Raw genomic sequence first — 25,528 nt, 5'->3', positions numbered from 1 at the left:
CATTCAGGGACAGCACTGGGCTTTCCATGCCCTTACATGAGTGAGACAAGTCGGTCTCGTTACTGAGCTTTGAACTTTGGCTGCCGTGGCTCCGATTTTTAGCTAGCTCATCCTTGCACTCGCTGAGGCAGCAGGGCAGCTCTCCCAGCAGATGAGTGCAGTCATGTGGCGGCACGGATTTCCATCCTCTCTGCAAAGCAGTGGGAACACACCGTTCTCTGTCCACCCATTCTCCTCTGCCCTGCATCACCACCTGCACCGAGGAGCCCCTTTTCCCAGGGCATCCTCATCCGCAAAGCTTTTCCCTCGCTTGCTCTGCTCTGCTAGCACAAAGGGGCAAAAAGGGTCAGCCCCAGGTAGTTCCTGGGGCATTTGGAAATGATCGCCCCACAGCCCACCACTGGAATCAAGAGGAGCTACGGTTCTAGGAAGTTCACCCTCTCACTGGAGCATTACCTACAGGCAGAGACAACTGCCGCTCACAGCACTGCAGGGTTCCCACCTCCCCAGCAAGTGCTCCAGGGAGTGCACAGCACATCGTCGCTGTCCCTGGGGCATGTCTGCCCACTGGGAACGAAATAGGCAAAACGCTCCTGCTGTTACCCTAGTCCCACAGTGGGTCCCACAACCACCTCTGGTGTGACTGCACTGCCATTGCGGTGACAGTGGCTCCACTGGACCAAAAACTGTCCCCGCCCTCACAGGCCACCCTCAGAGTATGTTTTCAAGATCGGTCCTTCCCCCACGTTTCCCATTGCGTCCTACCTTGCCATTGCCCTGGGCTTTCCTCCAGGCAGCGGAACCCCCTCCAAGCCTTCGCACACAGGGGCAGCCCCCGCCCTGGTCTCAGCTGCCCCATCCTCTGCCTCGCTGCCGGACACAACGCCGAAGGCAGGCAAGTTAGACGTGGTGATCCTTGTATCCATTGCAGAGTGCCGCTGTAGATACCACACGGGGAGCAATTCCCTGTCCCCACTTCTCCTGGGTGTCTGTGTCATCTACAGCCCTGCCCTGCCTCATGGCCAGGATCCACGGTGACAACAGAGGCCAACCCCATGCTCTGAAGTCTCGGAGCGAAGTGTCCAAGACATTTGTGTCGATGGCTGTAACCTTTGTTATCTTCAGGGAACTTTTGGGAGGAGGGGAAAGATCTTCAGCTTTGCAAGGCAGCACCAGAAGTAATTAGTCTTTGTAATTATTAACTCCCAAGGCCTGGCTGGCAGGGACGGAGGGTCCTCGGACTAGAAAGGTAGAACTTCCAACAAAGGCAGGAAGAGTACTCGTAGTGCAGACAGGAATCATTAAGAGAGGATGGATGCTGGAGATGATGAATCCCAGCCCCTTACAAAAATAACTTGTCACAAGGTGAGTGCCACGTGCTCCCCCTCACTCCCAGCCCAACGGACAGGCAGAGCTATTGAGGAAGCCTGGACAGACCCTGACATTTCTCCATAACCAGGTGAGAATGTGCTGGCCCAGCAGAGCAAAACTCGGCACATACCACTCCCAAGCTGAGGGTTATCATGCAAGCTGCCTTGAGGCAGGAAAAGCTGCTGCCTTCTCCATGCCCACTGCACAAGGCTAGCTGTCCCCCAGGCCGTGTTGGGAAGTGTCCAGAAGTGTCCATCCCAGCAGCTGGTGAGACGCAGACCCATCTCCCACCTCTGGTTTAAAGAGGCAGCAAACCACCAGACAACCTTAAAGTCCCAGTGCAGCTGGAAGCTCTAACCCAGCACCTTTGTCTCACACTGTGGAAGTATTTTGCTCTCTCCCACATTATTTCCCATTTACATTTCATTATTTCCAGTTTACATTTCATGGAAGCTGAAAAATCACTGACCTCTGGGTAACGAAGTATCATAAAATCCATTTTGCCTCCTGCAAATCCCCCAGCAAGGCACAAACTTATTACGAAGGCCCTAACACGGTACCTCCCCGCTGCCCCAGGCATTTTTAGTCACCCTTTTTTTCCCTCATATCTTCCCCACTTCCACTGCCTCCGGTCCCTCACTTGTACCTGGTCACCCCCACTCCTCTCGCACTCCACCTTGCCAAGCTACCAACCTTCCTGACTCTTCACCTTTTGTTTCTCATCCTCCCATCTCCTCCAGGCAAAACAGCATGTTTAATGCTTTCTGTGTCTTCCAGACAGTCAGGTCCAGCCAGGTCCCCTGCTCCCCACAGCTCTTTCACACAGGAAAGGAGCTCCCCGCAATCCTTCTTCTGGGTTTCTCGGACGCGGGGATACACTTGTATTGGGTTCTCTGACCCAGCTCCGCATCTCCAGCCTGAACACCTCCTCCGGCACCCCAAGCAGACCTCTGTCACTTCTGGAGCCCCTCCACACCATCCCCCAGTGACATCCTCTGAGCCCAGGCTATGTTTACATGTACTGAGCAACTGGGGAACCACCAGAGCATAGCAGAGGCTCACATTTGGTGGGATCTGGTCCTAACTGCCTCCTGTAGCCAGCAACTTCTCTGCCTCCACATCATCCTGATCCTTCCTATTCCCTCCCAGAGTGCCCACATCTTCTTCTGAGTCAGTCATAAATGAAGAGCAGGGCTCAAAATCCTGAGTTTGGTTCAAACAACGTGCAAGACCACCCTGCAGAGCAAAAGCAGCTCTCAGCTAGGACACCCTGCTTAGCACAGATGCTTCCAAGTCATGGGAGAGAGCTCAAACCTCCTCTGGCCTGCCTCATCTTCTCATGGATTCAGATACTACAATTTAAAAAAAAAAAAAGAAAAGAAAAAAGCATACCCAGGCTGGGAAGGGAAGGAGTAAAAGGAATTATCTCAGAGCTTGGAAAGCAGGACTACACCCCTGACCCAGCACACCCAGCCTGGATGTTATTGCTGTGAAAATGAGAATGAAAACAAATGGCCTAAAACTCCTGGCTTCATCCACCCACTCGCTCCCCTCCCTCTCGTCCGTCTCGGCCAGCTGTGCAGCATGTTTGCTCAACTGGCTGGAAGGGCTTCGGCAAGGGTCCTCGGGGATCCCTGGGTCTAAAATCTCTGATTTCATGGGGGGGATCTGCCTTGACCACCCAAAAAAGCGCAAGCCCTGTTCCAGGGCAACAGGGTGAAAGGAAAAGACTGAAAAAGCATAAATGCTCCACTCCTGACTGAGAGCCAGAAGAGCAGGGGGGACTAGCCTGCTCCTAGCAGCAGTGCCCTGCTGCTCAGGCAGATGCTGCTAAGAGCAGTCACGCTGCGGCACTGAGCAGAGACCCACCAGAAACACCGCTGTTCCTGCCGGTTCTCGGCTGCAGACGGCTGACAGAGAGCAACCTCACGCTCAGCAGCATCCTTTGAAGGAAGGGTTCAGCCTGAACACAGGGGAAGAGACACCAGATGGAAAAGGAAGAAGAGCAGCTGGGAAACCAGGAGAGAAAGGAGGACTGCCCCTCAGCAGACCTCAGAAGGTCTTCTTTTCTGCTAGCTGATTTGGTCACTGTTTATTCAACCAGAAACTTCTCAGTCCTGCGTCCTTCCCACAACACCTGCAGGAGGCAGTCCCTAGAAGTGACATCCAGGACCAACGCATTTGGTCCTCCCTTTGAAACCTAATCCCCACCATGGTGGCTAGGGCAGGAAAAGGGGGACCTCACTATGGCCTCTTCCCTCATTTTCATGTCCGTACAAACTGAAGTATGCAATGCCAGAGGGAGAAGGAGAGACCTGTTACCCTTCAGATCCCTGAAAGTAAAAACACAGAGAGTCAGGCAGAGATTGGCACTTGGAGTTGCAGGGAGATAGAGAAACCTCAGAGCCATAAAGAGCTGTCGTACTCACATACTGCTGATCTCTGATCTCTCCTGAGCAAAGACACATCTCCATGTGTCAGGGCGTGATGGCAAAAAAAAAGTCCAGTGAGGTGCAGTCAGTCTGTCCGTGTGCGGAGCTGTTTGGCCAGGATTCCCAGGCATCCTGCAGCTTGGTCCGTGCCATCCCAGATGGCTCCTTATACACAAACATGCCAACTCTAGCTCCAGGAGTAGGGAGCCTGGTGCTACCAGATGGCTCTTGATTTGCCACAGAGCTGGAAAAAAATACGAAGTATTATAAAAAGCTGTAGAGCTGGCAGGGACATGGCTGCTTCCATTAGGGCAGCAAGTTATCCCCTCCCTATGTCAGAACAGCACATAGTCCACGAGGAAAGAAATTACCACACTGAGCTTGAGTGCTGGGGGGGGGACAGGCAGCACCCTTAGCGTGCCCCCAGCCCTCAGGCCCCCCCCAGGACAGTGCAGAATTAGTGATGAATCTACGTAAAGGGAGGAAGTCTGGGGGTCCTCCCAAAAGCACTGATGGTCACTGCATCCTCTTCAAACACTCATGGCCAGCTCAAACCTCAGAGTAAATCCTGTCTGTGCAAAACAGCACCTCCTCAGATATTTTCCACTTCTTTTTATTTTTTTTTTTTATTACATCAGATTCCAGGGAAGAGTGTCAGTTTGAGAGACACCCCTGATGCCAGCTGCCTCTGTGTCTGTCTCAGCACTGAAACTGGAGAAGGGAAAGGGATTTCACCAAGCTTTGGGACCTATGGCGTCGTTCTGAGAAAAGCACTTGTTATTCTCTGGGAGACAGCAAGGAGGGCACCATGCCTTTCCCAGACAGCTGCAGCTAACTCAGCACAGATAATGGCCCTTTGGGGTTCCCAAAGCAGGGATTCACTTCCCATTGCAGTAAGTCAATCTCCGCATCTGTAAAATGGAGAAAATGAGAATGATTCCACGGCTGTGAGACTGAGGATGGACGTCAGCACCTCCTTGCTTCCTCCTCTGCTTCTGTGCAAGGCAGGCTTTCGGGCTGGCGTCTTCCTCAAGACCTGCAAGGACTGAGGCCACAGGGTATGTGAAAAGAGATCCAAGCAGCGCTGCCACGCTGGCAGGTCCTCAGTTACTTACTTTCATATTAAATTCCACAAATATTTCATGCCATCCTAACAGCAGCTCTGAACGACATGAGCTGCCAGCTGAGCTACTCTCAGAGGAGGGCAGCAGAGTCCCCCAGATGCCAGCACATCCTTCCACAAAGAGCAGGACACTTGAGGTTTTGCTGTTTCATGTTGGAGTCGCCCAGAGCACCCAAACCACTCTCAACAGCTCCAGCAAATGTCTCACTTGAACCATTTTTGTCGCCCTGCCACATGTGGGGATGAAGGCTCAGGCACCGAGACCCTCAAGAGCTGTCTCAGCCTGCCTGTCCACCAATTCCTTCTCTCTGGATACCTCCCCAAAGGGGAGGACCAAACCACAGAGCAGTGCCCTTGCATAGACCACCTTGCCTTCAGAGAGGGTCCATCCCTGTGCTCTCCTAGCTCTTACCCCCATCTACGGAGCTCTTTGGTGTTTCAAGACATTACCATGATCGTGAATCACTTGTGGACCCTGTCCCAACCCTGTGATCCTGGCCATAAAAGGGCCTTTTGGGAGCAGCCGCAACCTAGGAGCAAAGTTTCAGGGACTTCATAGCAAGTCCAGCCCCATAACAGAGCAGATAACACAGCAAGTAGACCTCTGAGGGACAAGAGTGTCCCGGAGCCTCAGCAAAAGCGGGGCACCCAACCTCCTGTGCCACTCACGCAGGGGCAGCCACGCCAGGGTCTGAAACAACACCTCCCTCTGAAAGGGAGGGCAGCTGGGGTGTTTCGGTCCTGGTGGATGCCTGTCTTTCCCCCTGTGCTGCTCGTGATGGTAGGCACACCACCGTATGATCCTTCAGTCAGTATGATGAGTTTGCTGTGGTTGGGCCAGTGAGGCAACCCCGTACTCACTCGTCTCTGGCTGCTGATAAGGACCCTTATCTAGTTCCACACCTTGAATGTGAGGCTCTCCCAGTGGCCCTCCATGTGCCAGGTCTGTATCTCACACTGCAGAAGCATCACCTTTTCTCTTCTGCATCGCTCTCCCACCTACCCGGAGCAAGTCATCCCCGGTAGGGCTGGCTCCAGGGCCAGGGAGCTGCAGCACACCCAGGGATACAGGGTGTTCACGCAGGAAGGACTCTGGTAAGGCCAGGTGCTCCAGGTCCATCCCTTCCCCTGCAATTATACCCGTTCTCCTGACACGTAGTGTGGCAGCCCCCCAGTTGCAAGGCCAGATGTTGTAACTTACTCCCACCAGATGTGTGCCCACGTCCTTCAGCATATCATGCGATCCAATACAGAGCAGCTTCTACCCAGAGACTAGCAGAAGTCAGGAGATGTCCATGTTTTGGTGCCAAGTAGAAGAAGCAAGGATTGTTCCCTCCATTTTTGTCGAAGAGGAATCGGGACCAGAGGTAATCCAACACACCACAGCCTACACCGGAATTAAAACCTCAGATGCTGGCACCGAGTCCCATGCTTTAAACTACCATCTCCTCACCGTTGACAGCAATTTCCAGGGCTGCACCAGAAACACCACATTGGACAGATGCCGGGCAGCAGCTGCTTCAGAGCGGTGAAACCCTCCCCTGGTCTAGGCTCAGCCACACAGAAAGGAGAAACCCACAGTTTGGACAAATTGATCCCCACTGCTGCTGCTAAACAAGTGTCAAAGACACAGGCACATAGATCAGCACAAGAAAAAGTAGGTCCTTAGAAAAACTAGCTCTTCTTTTAATTTCACTGGAGACTTTTCTGCCTGCTAGCTGGAAAGAGCAGTGAAAAAACACACATGGCAATGCCACAAAGCCTCACTGAGGAGCCTGGGTCTCCAGCTGCTCCTACCTGCAGGGACCAGACCTATGCTCCCCCTCCACAGTGGCCCACAGCTGGCGAAATGATGGAGGCAAGGAGGGTCAGAGCACACTGATGAAGTTGGGTCCAGGGGGCAAGACAGGGCCATGGCTGTGGACATGAGGATCAGAGCAGCTCCTTGTCTCCAGGACACTGAATGTTGTAGCAGCTCGGCAAAGGCTGACTGGAGGAAATGTTGGTGTCGAGGGGGAAGATGCTATTGCCTTGGACAACAGGGACAACTTCCCACAGGAGTGAGCAGTAAGGGGATGGAAAGACACAGAGGTCTTGTGAAGAGCTGTGGGCTGTCCAAAGTCCTGTGCCTGTGGGCACATAGCTGCTGCCCAGGAGCCTTTTTGATAGTGAAGGGTGCGTGCCACAGCAAGACTAATTTGGTAAGAAAGGTTCTCGATTCAGAGGCTCATGGAAGGGGAACGTCTTAAAGACTTGACAGGAGAGATTGCAGGAGATGGTGGAAGAGAAGGATGGCCACAGTTGTGAGAGACAGCTTGGGAGCAGAAAAGGGACTGAGGACCCTGGAGAGACAGAGGCAAGGAGTTCTCTGGCTTGGTGGAGGCTTGAGGACAAAGGCAAGGACCAGTGTTTCCCAGGGTGGCAAGCAAGAAAGAGCAGTGACAGCCCCCAAGCAGTGCTGGGGGAGCAAGCGGAGAAGAAAGTGAACACATGGAAAGAGTCTTGGGGAGCCAGTGGCATCCAAACTGCAGCTGGAAGAGATGGCAAACTCATCCAGGGACAGCAGAGACAGTGAGGAGCTAGAGAGAAACATCTTCTGAGAACCAGGCAGGCCATGGGCCAGGTGTTTCGTCGACCTGAGGAGTTAGGAGCTTCCCCAGGGAAGAGAGGGCTGCACAGCCCTAAGGGTGACACATTTTATAGCCTTTATGGAAAATTCCAGCCCTCCTTAATCTTCTGGGGCTCCTGTAAGATTGTGACACAGAGAAAGGGACCAAACAGGAAAGAATTAGAGGAAAAATGCCTCTCTTCTGGCAGCCACCATGGCTGTGCCAGGAGTTAGCAGCAGCAGCTGCGGAGCAGCCAGCCCTGCCTCCCCCTCCTCCGGCCGCCTCTATAAACACGCAGGGCTTACTCAGAAGATTAGAAGGGACCAGGGCAAAAGACAACAGAGTCTCTTTTGTAATGAGGAAGGATTACGGCATCAAGTGACCGGCTGCAGCTCCCAAGTGGGTTTCAGGCTCCTTAGCACACCGTGTCTGTCAGGTTCAATCCCCCCATGAGCCAAGGGGGCACGAGGAGGTGGGCCGTGGCGTGGGCCACAAAGGACCCAGCGAGGACACGTGCGGGACCAAACCTCCACAGCCTCCGGCGCAGCTCGGGAGCCCATGACTGTAAGTATCTCGTCCTCCCGAGAGCAGATAGACTCCTTCGAAGACCTATCTTCCCTGCCTATCCATGACCTCCTCTCACTCCATCTGTCTGCTCCACCTGCTTGCTCTCCGTCTTCGCAATAGCTGCGCGCATCTGTTTGCCGTCTTACGCGGTGGGTGACGCACCTGACGCTGGCATGCTGTCACGGGATCTTGGTTGCTGCGGACTCCCACAGTCTGTTTAGCATCGGTAGACGTCCTCATGCAATGGTCAGTCTGGATGGATCAGGCAGGCAGATGCAGGCAGCGGCAGGCACCAGCTCCCTGGGGAGCGGGCTGTGCAGCCGCCGCACAGGGGATGGCTCTTCCTCCCCATACCGACTCCGGTGTGCGAGTGGCGGTCCTGCGGCGAGTCACCTCCCACCACCTACCTCAACCCCAAATGGTATTTTGAGTGTGCCAGCTGCTGAGTGACATCCTGGGGCAGTCCTGCACAGGCAGGCAGGTGGGCAGGGAAGTGCCTCAACCATCCAGGGCTGGAGGAAAAAGCACTGGGAAAAGCCCCATAACCCATGCCAGAGCAGAACTGCATAGAGGTGGGTGACATCCATTATTTACATGGATAAGAGCTGAAGTTTTCCATGTTTGGTAAAAAGCGAGTCTGTATTTGAATTACGCAACTAAGAATCTCCCTGAGTGCTTTCAAGACCCAAAGCATAGAGAAGACAGCCAGCTTTCTGTAAGCAGCCCCCAACAAATACATGGGTGTCTGCATACATTTCTCATCTGTACAGCCCATGTGTGTGCAGTCTCTAGGGCAGTTAAAAACCACTCTGCTAAATCCTGTGCACAGGCCAGAAATGCGTATGGAAACAGCATGAATGTACATGAAGGTCTAGTGAAAGGTGCGTTTGTGCCACTGGGGAGCCCTTGGCAGGGCAGGTGCCAGCTCTGCTCCTCCGATATAACCTGTGAGCGGGAACTCAGGGAGAGTTATGACAGGGAAACCCAAAGGAGGAGCAGCACTGAAAAGCCAAAGCCAGGACAAAGATGCTGTTTGGTTGAAATAGCCAACAAAACAGACTGTGCTGTTTTTCTTCACAGCACCAGCTCACTGGGACCTGAGTTGTCCCCACCTATGTGTAGGTCTTTCACTGAGGTGCTTATCTGAAGAGCATGGATGCAAACTTACCTGCCTTCAGCTGCTGCTACAGAGCAGTAAGGTCTGAGTTGTCCCTTGAAATGCTTCTTTGTCTCCATCTTTCAGAGACAAGCCCAAGGCCCCAGAACTGCTAACATTATTGCCTCCGTTAGATAGCAATGTCTGTGCAACATCCTGGTAATGTGTCAAGATTTAGAAATACCAACAGTTTCACATTAGATAATTATTTATGAACCAAGGGATCATTCACCTATCTGCCTGGCAGGGATTACGCTGGTTTGGGGTTTTTAACAAACTCAAGTTTATATGAATGTAAGTCTGATTATTAATTGATGATAAAGAATTATTTATCCAAGGTTAGACTAGAAGAAGTGCAATGGGTATGCTTCATGATTGGGAAGCATTGCACAAGCCTGAATGCCTTTTTTCACCCAGCGTGATTTATCGTGCAACGTATCGTTGAAGGAAAGGGGAGGTGGAACTGCTGGAATTTGTGCTCTGTGAGCTTGGCCAAACTCCATCCCTCCATTCTCTAACAGGGAGGGCTGTTCTGCCTGCGAGACTAGGACCAGCATAGTCCAAATATGGCCCTCAGCCCAAATTTAAAGACAGCTATACTTGTTGGGCGAGTGCAAAAAAAACTGTCAAATCTCCAGGGGTACCTTCATCTGGATCAGTACCAAGAAATCTCTCCTTTCTGGGGCTTTTGCTTTCCTTTGGTTGTTTTGGGGGGTTTTTTTGCCGTCAGTATTCCAGGAAGACACATTCTGACAAGCAGATTTACAGAAACAACATATTTGAAGCAAATACTACAAGAAAAAAAAAAAATAAAGCAAGCAACTTTGGAGTTTGTGACCCTGAGAATTATCTTTAACAACTGGTTTGCAGGAGGAAGTGGCATGTGGGCTCTGTCCGCTCTGACCAACAAGCCCTTTGAATGCTGACAATCAAACACTAGAAACCAAGGGCTCCACCAGAAAGTATATTGTCTATCATTGTAAGGAGCTCACATGCAGCTCAAAGACAGGAAAAAAGATGGCAAGCTTATCAAATTAATTGCCTACCATAAATTTCCTCCTGGTTCTCTATGTCACTGACTTCATCTTACCTGTCTTTTGATCTCAACTCATTGATTCTTTCTCTCTTCCCTTCTTCCTTCCTTCCATCTTGCTTGCTTGCTGGGACGCTTGCGGTGTCCCTGTCTCCTCCCTCTGTTGCAAGCTTGCTGACAGCTTCAACATCTGCTCATTTTGTGTCTCCACTAGGATCTGTGATGACAGTGACGTACACCAACCGCGTGGCTGACGCCCGCCTAGGCACCTTCTCACAGCTCCTGCTCCAATGGAAGGGAAGCATCTACAAACTTCTCTACTCCGAGTTCCTTATTTTCATCTCTCTCTACTTCACCATCAGTCTTGTCTACAGGTAAGCATCCTTACACTCTGACACTAACACAGTTCCTCACTCTCAACCTGTCCAGGAGCAGGATAATTGAGCAACAGAGGATTGGGACAGTGATCCTGGTGAAGAGGAGCTGGCCAGCCACTCACCGGCCTCTGTTCACAGCAGGAAGGGAAAGGTCCTTCCTTACCACTCCAGTACGGCTTAGCAGCTGATAAATCTCCTTTTTATGTCCTGGGAAGTAACAGCTGCTTTTCCCTGGGATGAAGAGTTGCATTTGCTGATTACCTACAGAAGAATAACATGTACATCAGCGGAGACCAAGGCTGAACTAGAACTGGAGATGTCCCAGTAGGGAGCTGTAGGAGAGAGTTTCCCTTGTTACCCCAACAGGCAATACCTTGGGTACATTTCTGAGAGCAGACATCAGCTCTGGGACTGCAGATCTGTGGTAAGGAAACTGTACTCTGTGGCTGGTCTGGTTTTGGTGGGGAAAGACAGGGAGCTCCTCTATCTGGTTTGATCACAGATGCGGCACAGAGGCAGGGAAGCAGCTCGAAGGAAGAGGCAGGAACTTATGGAAGGGCAGAGCTTGGACTGACATGTTCCAGGATATTAAGTGAACTGTGGTGCACATCCAAGCTCTGTGGCAAACCCTTGATACCACATAGCACTCTCCCGAGTGAGAAAAATAGGGGTGGTCCCTGACATCAGACTGCATCACTTACCACACGCTCTCTGCCAGCGACCACTTCTGGCTCCTTTGCACTGGTCAGCAGGGTATTTCTGGGAGGTGGGCTGATGGCCCAGGCTCACAACGGCTGTTCACTCACATCATCCCCGGACTCACAGCGTGGCAGCATCGTGACTACCCATCCTTGGCTTCCCTTGCCAGACTCCTATCCTGGCAGGCCCAACGTGGCACAGGCTCTTCTTTGAGACTGATGCCTCTGTTTCTCCCTTTTAGGCTGATCCTGAGTGAGAGCCAAAGGCTGATGTTTGAGAAGCTGGCGCTCTACTGCAACAGCTATGCTGAGCTAATCCCCGTGTCCTTTGTGCTGGGTAAGGAGCTCTGTCTGGGAACACACAGGGAGGGAAAAGGGACGGCATTTCTTCTCCCTGGTTTGATACAGCTCTGCAGGCAGGCAAGATTCACTGAGCAGATCCCTCCCTCGGCCTTTGTAAAACTCCTCAAGCAGAATACGTCGTTCCATGTTGCAGCTGTGAGGTATGCCCCCAGCACACAGCTTGCGCTGGCCCTGCGTTCTGGCAGGAGGGCAGGCACCAAATAAACTGCGAAACCCAGACTAACTTTAGCACAGAGATCTGAATTGCCCTGCAGGCATGCCTGCACCCATCCCCGTATGAGAGGTACCAGACTTCCTACGCATGAGCAGTTACACCTCCCACTCCGTTAGGACGGCTAATTTGCTCAGCTCACCTCTAGGTTTCTACGTGGCTCTGGTGGTGTCCCGCTGGTGGGCTCAATACGAGAGCATCCCATGGCCTGACCGCATCATGAACTTGGTCTCCTGCAACGTGGATGGCGCGGACGAGTACGGGCGGCTCCTGCGTCGCACCCTCATGCGCTACAGCAACCTGTGCAGTGTGCTGATCTTGCGCTCAGTCAGCACTGCTGTCTACAAGCGCTTCCCCAGCATGGAGCATGTCGTGAGGGCAGGTCAGTACTGGTACTGCCTTCTGCGCGGCTTTGGCAGCAGGCAGACAGCAGCACCTTGCTGCTGTGCTCGGAGAGAGGAACCTTGGAAAGGGCCACATGGCCTCCAGTCTGGAGATGGGATAGCGTTGCAATGTGCTCAGCTGCTGTCTGCAGCGGGTGCTGCACATCTGCTCGTGCCCCAGCTCTGCTCTGCTGAGATAATCAACTGTCTGTTTCCCTGTGGCACAGCATGCTTGTTCCTGTTAGTGGCTGGAAGCCTTGTTTGAAGAGTCTCTGCCTGAATTTTTTACATAAGGAGAGTGTCGAGATCTGGTTTGTAAATGCAGATATGCTGCAGGTCACAGGGCAGCCCTGGCTGATCAGATTAGAGTAACTGTGGTGCAGGTACTTCACTGGGAGCTGCTCGCCCTGCACTGAAAGTGTGCATGGGAAGAGAAGAGCTCCCTGTAGTAAATGACCCTGTGCACAGATCTGTAGCAGAGCACGAGCAGACCCCTGCCAAGTGGTATGTTTGTCCTCCCTCAGGGCAACAGTTTTCCACTGGGCAGGTGGGAATTGGAGCATCAGACCTCCGACCTTAACTCCTGGGCTCCCTGAATCCTCTCTGAAGATGCTCCTCAAGGTACAACATTTCCCAGTCTGCCCAAAGGGAGATGTCTGCACCTGCCCTAGTCAACTGGGTTCCCTTTGCAATCCAGAGAGAAACAGGCGCTTCAAGGACACAAGTTATCCCATTCCCAACAAATGTCTAAGTACACCAGGAAATTCCACCCTCAGCAGTACTTTATCTCCCTGCTGACTGTGATCTGTTCAGATATGCTGCAGACATCCAAAGCAAAATGAGATAAAGCCTGCCTCTCACACTTCTGTAACTCCATGTTTCAACAAGAAGAATTGACCTCCTATGTGTCTCCCAAAGGCTGAGTGCCTGAGTCTTTCCTGTGATTTTTAAGGAGAGCTAAGATGACCACCTGAGATTTAGATGTTTTCATTTCAGACCAGATCCATTCCTTTCAGCCCTTTATGGTCTTTCCTCTCCCACCTACTCTTTTCCACCCAGGCCTCATGACACCAGAAGAGCACAAGAAGTTTGAGAGCTTGAATTCCCCCCACAACAAGTTTTGGATCCCATGTGTGTGGTTCTCTAATCTGGCTGTGAAGGCAAGGAACGAGGGGAGGATCCGGGACAGTGTGCTGCTCCAAGGCATCCTGAATGTGAGTGACAGAGACTACAGGCAACTGTTTGAGATCCTGGTCCAGTCCTCTGGGGGCAACTACAGGAATTTCCAGAGGTCAGGCAAGGAATAGGAATGGTGAGGTAGAACAGTGAGCCAAGCCTGTCCCTGGGGATATTACATTAACTTTGATGGGAAATGCCCCCACTGTCACTCTCCAGCTCGTGCCAGAACAGAGCTTTTCATGGCCTGCTGACATGGTAGCAATGTCACATGTATTAGAGGTAAGGGGAATGTGACATCTTTCTCAAAGGTGGGACTGGTAGGAACCATGGGACTCACATCTAGGCGTGGTAATGGGAGACACACCCACGTAGCAGGTCCTTGATCAGCCTTCCTCCAGCCTTCACACACTCCAGAGCAGCCAACGACAGTGGCCAGTGGAGGTCTCTAGGATACAGGCGGAAAGCTGCAAGGAAGCCAGGGAAGCATGTATCTGGAAGAGACCAGGAGAGGTCAAAAGCATCCCCAACAACCAAGGGCCTTGTAGAAAACTTCGCTATTGAAAACTCTTAGTCCTGGGAAGCAGGCCATGCTCCGCAGGCAAGACCTGGCAACGATCCCTGCCCAGCTGCAGAGAAAAAAGACATAAAGCAGCTCATCCTTCCGGGTATTCATGTACAGAGAAAGTCACTTTGTTTCTGTTGCCTGGAGTGAGATTCATCTGCCCAGAGAGAGATCTCCCTCTGGGCTATTTATCTAGACTCACTATATAGTCATGAGAGAGAAATGGATGCTCCTGAGAATTCTCTGCCTAACCTGTTGGCTGCTCATTTTGTGAGTAGGAAAACTCTGCTACGAAGTGAGCTAGGAAGGGATCTTGGTGTCAGATGGAGACACCCTGGCAGCAAGGAGTTCCTCCAGGGCAAGCGTGAGACCCTGCTGGTGGTCTGCTGGGGTGAGGCTGGGCACCAAGGGAGCAGGAGTCTTGGCTGAGCCCTTCCTTCCAGAGGAGGTGTGAGTGGGCTGGAGCAATGAAAGGCAACGGGCATGGCGAGGCTCAGTGTCCCCAGCAAGGCGATGCAACGTTCGTGCTGACAGGCCATTCCTTTTCCCCGCTGCAGGAGCTCAACACCTTGCGCAGCCAGTGCGGGCGACTCTATGGGTACGACTGGATCAGCATCCCCCTGGTCTACACTCAGGTGAGAAGGGATCCCCCCACGCCTCCTGCTGTGCTGCCTGCCCGTGCTCACTGCCCCATGCTACAAGGGGCACCCCCATCTACACCCACACCTGCCCCACACTTGGACCCCTCATCCCCACCTACACACATCGGCGCTCTCACGTACGTAGCTCAACAGCACACCCTCAGCCTTATTTCCATAACGCAGACACAGCCACTTCTACAGAAACACACGCTGTCTGGGGGTAGCTAACCACCATGCGTGCCACGTGGGTACGAGGAAAACACAGACGCACACGGATCGCTCCCTGCACTGCCTTGCCAGGAGCACGTCCCTGAAGCAGTTTCTTCCTCCTCAGCAGAGCTAAGATCTGTCTGTCTGCCGGCAAAGTTGCTCCAGCAGGCAGGGCAGCTCTGATGGAGTTGTGCCGCGTGTGTGAGAGCGAGCTGCGTGCGTGTACTCAGCTGTTTAATAGCTCTCTCAATGCAAACCCAGACTGACGCTTCGGCACCAGCTTGTTCCTTTGTCTCATACGATCTGGCTGCTCAGGTAACACTAATGCACCTGGAAACACCATGGAACGGGAACTGCTTCCGTTCACGCAGCGCTGAAGGTTAACAGGCAACACGTTGAGAAACTATATTCCTGCACAGACCAGTGTCCTGTCCCAGGAGCAAAAGCAGTATCACAGCATGTCTTTGCCCCGTCTGCAGTACACAACCCATTTTTAATAGGTTCCTATCCAAAATGCAAAGTCTGTCATTCGAGGCACTCTGTATGCTGCCTACCATGAAACAGCCCTGTGCTGTTCACTGCAAGGAGCTGCCTGGCTAGCCCGAGAGTCTTGTGATGCTGGGTGTTTGTTTTGAACCCCCTTGCTTGTTGTGTCAAGAGACCACGCAAGAGTCTGAGTTGCTTTTAATTTGAAAAGGGGAAGTTTCCAGTCCCGTGATTACAGAGAAAAGCACAAAGCTCATTGTAGCCTGAAATCTGGGCAAGCCAACAGCAAATATAAAAAAGGTCCAGCATGAGGACCAGGAAGGAAGTAGCTAGTTCAGAGCTGGCAGCACTGCCAGGGCTCCCCTCCCTGACTTGGAAGTGGCCCGCCAGCACGGACTGAGCCACAAGGGGCTCAAGACAGCTTTCAGGAGAGGCAAGGACAGGAACAAAACGAGCTCACAGCACCCCTTACTTCAGCAGCAGAACAACCATGCAGCCGTGTGTCAGTTGTTTAAGCCCTTTCCATCTAGGATGCCACGTGCTTTCTTCTGCCATTATCCTTCTGTGGCGCCTACACAGATGTCATTCCAGGGACAGCATGGAATGAAATATAGTGTATGTAACAACTAAAGGGCAAAGGGTATATTTAAAGCTTTCTACAGGGGATATTACATTAACCTATCTCCTCTGCAAAGAGCAGAGGAGAAGCCTGTCATAACTGAATCCAAGGCTTTCAAAAGGCTACAGAGCCAGCAGCTCTGCAGCATCTTGCTGCTGTTTGGAGATGTGCGGGGTGGAACTGAAGAGACATGCTGGGAAAGCAAGCTGGGAACTCAAGCTGCTCTGGTGTGTCCCCTGGCATCTTTCCCAGGTGGTGACCGTGGCTGTTTACAGCTTCTTCCTGGCCTGTCTGATCGGGCGGCAGTTCCTGGATCCAGAAAAAGCATATCCTGGCCATGAACTAGATCTCTTCGTGCCTGTCTTTACGTTTTTGCAGTTCTTCTTCTACGCTGGCTGGTTAAAGGTAAGTCCAAGAAAATGTGTCTGGAGCCGGAATCTGACCCAGCCAAGGGTTTTTCCCAGTGTGGGCTCACCAGGAACCCCGCTGTGTTCTTTGGCCTAAGGGCAACATGCCAGTTGCTGGCAGACAAAAGGGGAGCCAATCAGGGGCTGAGGGTATTGCCAAGACCTTCTCATTTTCCGAGTGTCTCAACCTGGAGATCAGTTCCACCTTTCCCAAAAGCTTTGGTCCTGACTAGTTTGGGGAAAAAGAGAGGCAGTGGGCTACGCTTTACCTGCAGTTGGTGGTCTGGAGTTGCAAGCGGGCTATGTGAGCAAGGGGCAGTTCTCTATGTACACCAATGCTGCCCAGCCACTGGCAAGCCTCCATTAACCCATTCCTTTTTGGGAAGAACAGCATTGCTCCAAATTCAAGAGACACGACTCTGCCCCACAGGCCTTTTACCTGCAGGGAAAGGAGCAGGTATGACCATGGTGTCCTTCACTATGCTCTCTCCACATGCAGGTGGCTGAGCAACTCATCAACCCTTTTGGGGAGGACGATGATGACTTTGAAACCAACTGGCTCATCGACAGGAACCTGCAGGTAAAGCAAAGGCATGATCCTCCAGATGAGCCTGACCTGCAGCAGAACATTGAGACAGGACCTCACCTGAGGGTTTAGCAAGCCCTATCAGCGCAGTCACAAAGTTCTCCTCCAACACCTCTGCTGCCCACCTCCCATGCCTGCAATGGGGTGGAGAAGCATCCCTGTTACCCTTGTGTTTTCCCGAAGTGTCAGGTGGCTGCACGTGAAGAGGCAGTCCAGGATCTCCAGAGGGAGATGGCTAGGAGAGCAGGAGAGCATAAGGCTTCTCAACAAATATGAGGGTGAAGGTGGCCAGCTCACTGTTCCCCCCCATCAGCTAAGGAAATAACCCAAGCTCCAGGAAGAATGTGGGGCAAGAGCTGTGCCAGGAGGATGCCCCCACACCAGGGAAGACAGGGCTTTTGGCGTATCTTGGTGCACAGAGACCGACTGCAGCTTTAGTCCATGCTTTGGCACACACGATGGATCCAGGCTGTTCATTTCACGCCGTTACCTTTCAGTGACACTCCTGCCTCTCCCTAGCTTTTGCCACCCTGTGTCTGTATCTAAAACTGCCTCCTCTGCTTTCTTCCATGCAGCAACTCTCCACCTTCAGACCTTCTGTCCTAGGGCGCATATTGCCTTTCTGTCTGTTTCAGCATCACTTTCCTTCCAATTGATCAAATCTCTCCATGTGAAAAACAACCCGAGTGACAGGAAACCACACAGCAAACCCAGCCGCTTGCCTCCCTTCCGTGCTACATTGCTTCCTCTGGCCCTGCATTCCTTTGTCCACTGATAATAGCCACACATAATGCTGCTCACCCCGTACGACATTGCTGCTGTCCCCTGCAGGTCTCCCTTATGGCAGTGGATGAGATGCATCAGGATTTGCCCATTCTGGAGAAGGACCTATACTGGAACGAGCCTGATCCCCAGCCACCCTACACTGCGGCCACTGCTGAGTACAAGCGCCCATCGTTCCTTGGCTCAACTTTTGATATCAGGTGAGTGCAGCCACAGAGTGTCAGAACAGTCCACATTTACACCTTGGATCAGATCTTGTGCAGGATATTACACTTGAGGAGTAAGAGCATGCAGTAATATCTTTCTCCATAGTCTGTGAAATCTTGCTCTAAGATACTTTTAGGCTCACCCAAAGATGACAGCCAACATCCTCCTCGGAAATGGATACCTCTGATCTCTTGCCCCGCTCCCTTTCCTATGAGCATCCCTATTGTGGAGGGCCTAACACATATCTAATGGCAATACAGGAAGGGAGAGGCTTGCCACTGACAGCAGCGCTCCCTGTGCTGCCAGCCTCTCACCAGAAACCACCTCCTTTTGTGACTGCGTAACAGGCTGGTTTTGCCTTTCCCCAGCATGCAGAAAGAAGAGATGGAGTTCCAGCCCCTGGAGCAAATTAAAGAGAATGAGGAGGCCAACCACTCCACACCGTTACTGGGACACCTGGGCCGCCTCCTCGGCGTCCAGTCACCAAGCTTCTCCAGGTCCTCTTCCCGGATGAACCTGCTGCGCAGGCGAGGAGACCCCACATCCCCCTTCTCCCATTATACATACCACGACATGGGCAAGTCTGGAAGCCCTTGCAGCACCAATCGGCCAAGCGGAGACTCCGGCTCACAGGAGCAGTGGGACAGTGAAGACAGAAAACTAAGGGAGTTTGATGCCTTCATGTCAACCCCGTTTTATGAGAGACCTGGTTTCTACAGTGCTCCACAGACACCGATCAGCTCTATCCCCATGATTTTCCCTTCCAGACGCCAAGGCCGCAAGAAGCCTCCTGCACTCTCCAGCATCGCTGCATGCTCGACTTCTCTTAGGGACGTCATCGTCAACTCCTCACCTTCCAGGGTCAGTGACATGTACAAAAGCCAGAGCTCCCTTGGGTCAGGTGCAAAGGAAACATTTATTTGGCCAACAGATCGGAGCAAAGGTCCCGACTCACTGGTTGTAATGGTAGAAGAAAAGAGCAACTCTAACAGTAAAAGCACAGAAGCTGCCACCACAGGAAGTCCAGGAGCTCAGTCCACAGCATCAGACAGCCCTAAATTCCCCTTCTTGGCAGAGTCCCCAGACTACGAGAAGCAAGGTAGTTTCAAGAGTCTGAAGAGCTTGAAAGCTTCCCACCCACCCTGGCTAACCCTGGAGAACACAGCATCTGTCACTCCCAATTCTGAGCATTCGAGTGCCTTCCACACCCCCAGTAACAAAACCCCCGTAGGCAGTGCCTCCCTCTGCTTCTCATTCACTCCTGCAACATCCCCAGTGCTGGAGAGATCCCACATGGGGAACACAGGCCCTGATGCTCGCAGCCTCAGTTTAGAAGATGCAGCCAGCACTCCAGACCAGCATCCAGCAGAGGTTTCCAGGACCATGAGAGATACTGGAAATGGAAGCACTAATACTCCTCCTACAAAAGAGCCAAGACGAGCAGAGAGTCCATCCCCCAATGACTCTGGCATCTCGCTAGCCGAAGGTGACTACGTGGGGCTGATGGAAGTGATCATGGAGACCAGTGAAAGCACATGCGAAGAGCAGATCGATCAGTACAGCTAGAGGAGACCAAGAGACACACAGTTCTGTCAAGATACCTGCCGTATTAGTGATATCGCAGTATCTTTACACCTGGCCACGCTGGCACTAAGCCACACAGAAGGTGCAGCCAAAACACCTACTGCTGGAACATGCAGCTAAAGCCCAGCCTAGGCTAAAGCCAGCACTAATGACCCAAGGTTCTGACAAGCCCCCTGCCGTATTAGTGATATCGCAGTATCTTTACACCTGGCCACGCTGGCACTAAGCCACACAGAAGGGCAGTGCAGCCAAAACACCTACTGCTGGAATATGCAGCTAAAGCCCAGCCTAGGCTAAAGCCAGCACTAATGACACACTGCTGCTGGCCTTGGGTACAGCAGCAGGCACAACTTCAGTGCTGCAACAGTAATAAAACAAGCAAAAACCCCTCTAACATGTAGCAAAAGAACAAATAAGACTTTGAGTGTTAAATAGTGCAGATGCCTAACAGCAGAGGATTAGCTCAGCAGGTACCAGCCTGAAGAACCTGGAGTGCAGGCATAGCCCACAACAGAAGAGGAATAGAGTTAATAAGGATACTTCCCCTGCTCCTCAATACAGCAAGAATTGGAACTTGAGCGCCTGAAGAACCTGGAGTGCAGGGATAGCCCACAACAGAAGAGGAATAGAGTTAATAAGGATACTTCCCCCCTCCTCAATACAGCAAGAATTGCAACTTGAGCTTTATGTTAACATTTGTCACAAGTCTCAGGCAGGACTTGCACTAACTGACAAGATACTCCAGGGAGAGTAAGGGACCGAAGCAAGTGACATCATTTGTGATGCAGATCCACGGTGCTTAAAGTCACATCTAGCTGTTTTCCAGTACTGGAAAAGTAATGGGATAAGGTAGGGCAAGCATCCACTAATGCAGGTGGCTGCAGTCAATGGTATTTGCCCAGCACATTGCTTCCTTCTGAAGTTCCACATCATATCTGCCACTGATTTGACAGTGCGCAGAGGAGTCATCTGGATGGTAGCAGACACCCTACAGCTATGAGATTTTACTGTCTTCCCTAAGAAAATAAAAGTAAGGCTGAAGTCCAGGACCATCCGTTTCGTTTCCTCATTTTAGCTTCCACACAAAAAAATAGGAATTTATAAGAAACCACAGTTTTCCTACTTCTTCCTGTCTTCAGAAACAGCTGCAAGTTTCCCCCATCACAGAGGGCACATAACAAATTTACTCCACCTCCCACATCCCTTCCAATACCCACAACAGCTGCCTACTCTCTCTGCCTTCCAACTACAGCTGCTACACCTTGGCAGATGCCATCACCGCCCGCTACAATTCCCAATACAGCATCCCCGAGGCAGTTCCTGCAGCACTGCTACGTCAGTCCAGCCCACTTAAGAGTGCATAGCTCTAAAGTCTTGATTCACAGTATGTTTTTCCCCATACACAAGTGTAGCACCGTTCATTAGGCATGATGCCTAGTGAGGCACTAACCCCTGTCCTTCAGTAGCCTCACCTGAATTCACAGGGACCAGTTCAGCAAGCCCAGATACTCAAGCCTTCCTTTCCTTGAGCATTTTTTACAGCAACAGCTTTGGTGGCAAAAGCATTTTAAAACCCAGCTTTAGTCACTGAGCAATTCCTGCAGCAGGCCCCACTGGCCTGGAAAAGGCAGTCATTTTTATAAAAGCACTAAGCAAGTAAAACCTTATCCCTCTAATATATCCCTTCATCCATGCCCAACTTCAGACAACTGTCACAACAGAGACTATGGAGCACAATCCTGCAAGTACAGGCCTCTCGCTCCCGAGAGAAAATAGAAAGAGCCAACTCGAACCAAGTCACTTTATTGGATGGAGGGCAATACACAAAACACAAGAGAAAAGAGGGGCGATATTTGGTACAGAATATGAGAACAGTTTAACTAGATAGCTGAAGATGCATGCACGGCTGGACAGCAAAGTAGAAGTCCCACTGAAACCCACAGAGTGGCTCTTGGCAAGACTTCAGCTCTCATTGTCACTGTCCCCAAGGGTATGCTTGTCAAAGAGGTACTCTGCCATGCCGTATTTTGGTGCCCCCATCTTCCGCAGGTTGGTCACGTGGTCACCCAGCTCTTTGATGGACTTCACCTGTTCATCCAGGTAGTGAGTCTCAATGAAGTCACACAACTGAAAGCGAGACAAGAGTTTAAATTTAGGCCTGAACACAGCTTATCCTGCTGAAGGAGCATCCAAAATCCTACCAGCCCTCTCTAGGGAAAGGAGAGGATACAGAGAATGACAATTTTAAAGCTGCAGAAGATACTCAAGAGGAAGAAGCCTTTGGTTTTTGCCTCAGCAATGCCAGAACAAGACCAAAGTGAGGCAGACTTATCTAGGCACGCTTACTCCAGAACCTTGCAGTACACTGTCAGCTCAGGAAGCCTCCCCTCTTCTTCACTACAGGAAGCAATAGGAAAATTTCTGAACATATTAAGAAGGCCCCACTGCACAGCACTCGAATTCACAACCATGAGGATTTACACCTTTAGAATGATCCAGCTGTGTTGTCTTTTTAAAAATTCCCTCTAACTTATGCAGGACACTTCCAAGAGTACTTTGATTCAGACACATGCTAATTTCTTCCTGATACTAAGAAGCCTCAATCCAGCCTTGTCACTAACTTCCATCTGTGGAAAAAAACCTGTGTTTTCAGACACTGTGTTCTGAAGTGTCAGGGCTTTTAACACCTAGAAGAAATGACCCCAAAATTTTATGGCAAAAAGCCTCAGAGGCATCCACTGAGTTTAAAGGAAGAACTTATCCCCCACAGAAACAAGCCTTCTCCATAGAGCTTAATACATTTCTTCTCCTCAAAACACTGTTCATGAGCACTCCCTGTTCCCAAGAGCAACAGAAGGGTTTGAACAAAGCGATGCACCCACTGTTCTGTAAGGAAGGCCTCAACAACCCTAACACACTGCAACTCGTCCTCCTGGAAAAAGACAGCAATAGCCCTGCCAAATGGCGAAGGCACAGGCTGACACCTGGGCCCTTCCCTTTGGAAAGGCAGCACCACTAGTTCACACCCTTTTTTCACCTTTAGTGAGGTCAGGGACACACCGCTCCCCCCGCCAACCCAGACAATTATACACATACAAGCTCCCTCATTACACAGCTACATGTGTAATGAGCTTCAGCATCTACTCACGTGTGGGTCATTCTTCTCAGTTGCCAATTTGTGCAGTTCTAACAGTGACTGGTTCACATTCTTCTCCAGGTGCAGGGCACACTCCATTGCAGTCAGTCCATTCTCCCAGTCATCACGATCTGGCTTCTAGAAGGGGAAAGCACATGACCATATTTTCAGTAAATATCCACAGACCATTGGGGAGCAAAGTCTTAGATCAGTCTCACAGGCTGTTTAGACCAAATTCAGGCATTTAGGTCTCTTCATTTTGCTATCACCAAAACTTGGCAGACACACAGCGCACACTCTGAACAGAGCCGAATGCATGCTCCAAGTCCCAGACCTGTCCCCATCCCCGAGGTTCTCCTCATGTTATGTTCTATGAGCTCTTGTAAGCAAGACAGCTAAGAGAACTGTCTTTCCTCCTCCCATTATAACCTAATGGCTTAAACATCTGCCCATGTAAGGAGGTAATGGGCACAGTCCCAGGAATTAAGCTGTTAAGACACCAGTACAGACAAGCCTAGTCTTCAGCTCAGAACTGCCTAGTACAGAGTCCAGCATTTACAAGTACTCAGACTTACTAGTAAGCAAGGGAATTCTTCTCAACTGCCCACTGCTTACTTTGTTTGCTGTTTTCCCCCCCATGAAGAGTTGTCTTGCATTAAACTGGCCCCACGACATTACTTTCTGCTGTTCTGAATAGTCTAATTGAAGTGACTTCAAGAAAACAGTGCTATTAAGTCTTGCAGTGAGCCATAAGAAGCAATTGGAAACTCGAGATTTCATATTCCCATGGCAAGTGAGTCAAGAGTTCTCTACAAAACAGTGCAGAGAACAGAGAAACTTCCTGCTGTTAAATTTAAGGTAGATGAACCAGTTGTGTTCTAGCTACCCTCACCCCACAGCAAACCACCTAGGACCAGGCATCCTCTCCTTACATAGAAAGTACTTGTTATTAGTCAATCAGCACAAATTATCAAATTACTACACATCTCTAGATTTTGGGCTGAGTGCCACACATGGATCACAGCAATGCAGTATGCTCATCTACTGCCCACTGCTGCTCCTTCTGGGAGAGGACCGACAGGGAAATTCGTCCCCTTCCAGCTTGGAGACAGACCACAAGTCTAGTTCTGCATTAGACAGGACAACCCATAGCTCCACTCCTCACCTTGATGTCCTGCAAGAAGATGCGTCCGCCCCTCTGATTTTGTAGCTTCATCAGTTTCTCAGCGTGCTCGCGTTCCTCATGGGACTGATGCAGGAAGTACTTGGCAAAGTTTTTCAGAGCCACATCATCCCGGTCAAAATAGTAGGACTGAAAAACAAGAATTCACGTGCTCCAAACCCCAAGCCTCAGTCCAGCAACCACACAAAGCCAAGTCCGTACCGTGACTTCAGATAGGTCTCATATCAGCCCTACTTCAAGATGGCTGGAGTCCAAGCCAAGGCTAGCAAGCAGCACGATGACAGGAGGGCACCTTCCCTTAGTAGCAAGTTAAAGGTTTTCCTGACTAGTATTAAATTAACTTGCATCCCTATCATGAACACCAGGGACATAGATAGTTTGTCGTTCACTTCTGAAGATACAAAAAACCCTACACCCCACAAAGATACCCGTTCTTCTGAGCACCATTCAAAGGCCTTAAACACAGCAGACTTGAAAAGCCTTTTTCAAGAAGAAGTCTTCCCTGCTCCCTTTGTTTGCCCGAGTTTGTTTACAATGACCCCAAGTCAAGGTTCTGATTTGCAATACCCATTAAGGGTGGCCAAGTACAATAAAGCTGCCGTGGTTCCCCAGGCTTATCAGGGATTAGACTAAGAAGTACACTTTCTACTTTTGAAAAAAATAGTATCGCATTTAAAAAAACAAAAGATAAATAGAACTAGAATACATATTCAACAGCAAATAGAAGATCATCTTTTTGAAAGCCAAAAAAACCTCTTAACAGTAGTTAGAAGTCATCACACAGCTTGTTTGTTCTTTGTCAGAGCTATTAGGCAGGACTCAATGGAAAGCTTTGTACCAACCGCCAGTTATTTACCAGACAAACTACTACAGAATTCTCTGCTCTTCAACCATCAGCTTGGAGGTTCAAAGCAAGACACTGGTGCTTGTGTACCACTATCATTCACCAACATAATTACATTTAGCTTGTAGTTGACAATCAGAACCTTCACAGTAACACAGCAGCAAGCTGTAAAAGTTCTACACCTACATGCCACGACTTACTACAGTGTCGCTAGAAAGTCCCAAGTTACCTGCAGATCTAAAGCGCCAAGATTGCTGCACAGAGGTCAGAGCTGCTGTGTGGACCAAAGTTACTCATCTCAACTATGGCTAAAATTGGAGCCTCACGCCAAGTGACACATGTAAGCACAGTGCCAAGGAAACCACGGATTCCTACCATTATCATAGAATCGTTAAGGTTGGAAAGGACCTCTAAGATCATTAAGTCCAACGGATTTGCTTAAAAAAACTACGAAGGAAAAACCTTGCCTCAGAGACAAGAACGCCTGTGGGAAAGGTGCCAATCGCTTTGTTAGTCAACTCCTGCTATCCAGCCCAGCCCCAAGGGCAGAGCCGCTTGGAAGCTGCTGAGCTGTGCCGATAACGAGTCCGCCAAGGGCAAGGGACAGAGAGCGGTTAACGTCCAACCGAAGGTCGCCACCGAGATAAAGGCCTCACCTACAGAAAACAAGCGGCCGCTCCACCCCCTGGGGAAGGCCAAGAAGGCCCCAGAGACGGAGGGAGGAGCGCGGCGGCGCCCGCAGGCCCGGCCCGGCCCCCGGGAACCCCCGCCCCGATCA

The 25,528-nt window shown here is 51.0% G+C and overlaps 2 protein-coding genes across 2 annotated transcripts; one reads left to right on the top strand and one right to left on the bottom strand.

Moving 5' to 3' along the window:
* Window positions 1–10,513: 10,513 nt before the first annotated feature.
* Window positions 10,514–19,569, top strand: LOC104622032 (bestrophin-1-like). Its single transcript, XM_010288686.1, has 9 exons — window positions 10,514–10,665; window positions 11,609–11,703; window positions 12,089–12,322; window positions 13,383–13,537; window positions 14,622–14,699; window positions 16,273–16,425; window positions 16,927–17,007; window positions 17,845–17,996; window positions 18,372–19,569. Exons 1-9 carry the CDS (start codon window positions 10,514–10,516, stop codon window positions 19,567–19,569), a joined length of 2,298 nt encoding a protein of 765 aa, XP_010286988.1.
* A 1,800-nt stretch (window positions 19,570–21,369) lies between these two features.
* On the bottom strand, window positions 21,370–24,072 carry FTH1 (ferritin, heavy polypeptide 1; the record flags this gene model as incomplete). The annotated part of the gene is given in 3 exon segments (XM_010288685.1): window positions 21,370–21,714; window positions 22,736–22,861; window positions 23,889–24,072. Coding segments are annotated over 3 exon segments (475 nt in total), but the record flags the coding sequence as incomplete, so codon positions are not given.
* Between the last annotated feature and the right edge of the window lie 1,456 nt (window positions 24,073–25,528).

Source organism: Phaethon lepturus, unplaced genomic scaffold (genome assembly GCF_000687285.1).
Source record: "Phaethon lepturus isolate BGI_N335 unplaced genomic scaffold, ASM68728v1 scaffold21706, whole genome shotgun sequence".
NCBI classification, from domain to species: domain Eukaryota; kingdom Metazoa; phylum Chordata; class Aves; order Phaethontiformes; family Phaethontidae; genus Phaethon; species Phaethon lepturus.
Note: the sequence above shows the minus strand (reverse complement) of the source record. Positions and strands in the feature narration are given on the sequence as shown.

Coding starts and splice junctions, on each gene's coding strand:
- LOC104622032 (XM_010288686.1), top strand. CDS start 10,514: ATGACAGTGACGTACACCAACCGCGTGGCTGACGCCCGCCTAGGCACC. Junction 13,538..14,621: donor TGCTCCAAGGCATCCTGAAT/GTGAGTGACAGA, acceptor TCCCCGCTGCAG/GAGCTCAACACCTTGCGCAG. Junction 14,700..16,272: donor TCCCCCTGGTCTACACTCAG/GTGAGAAGGGAT, acceptor CATCTTTCCCAG/GTGGTGACCGTGGCTGTTTA.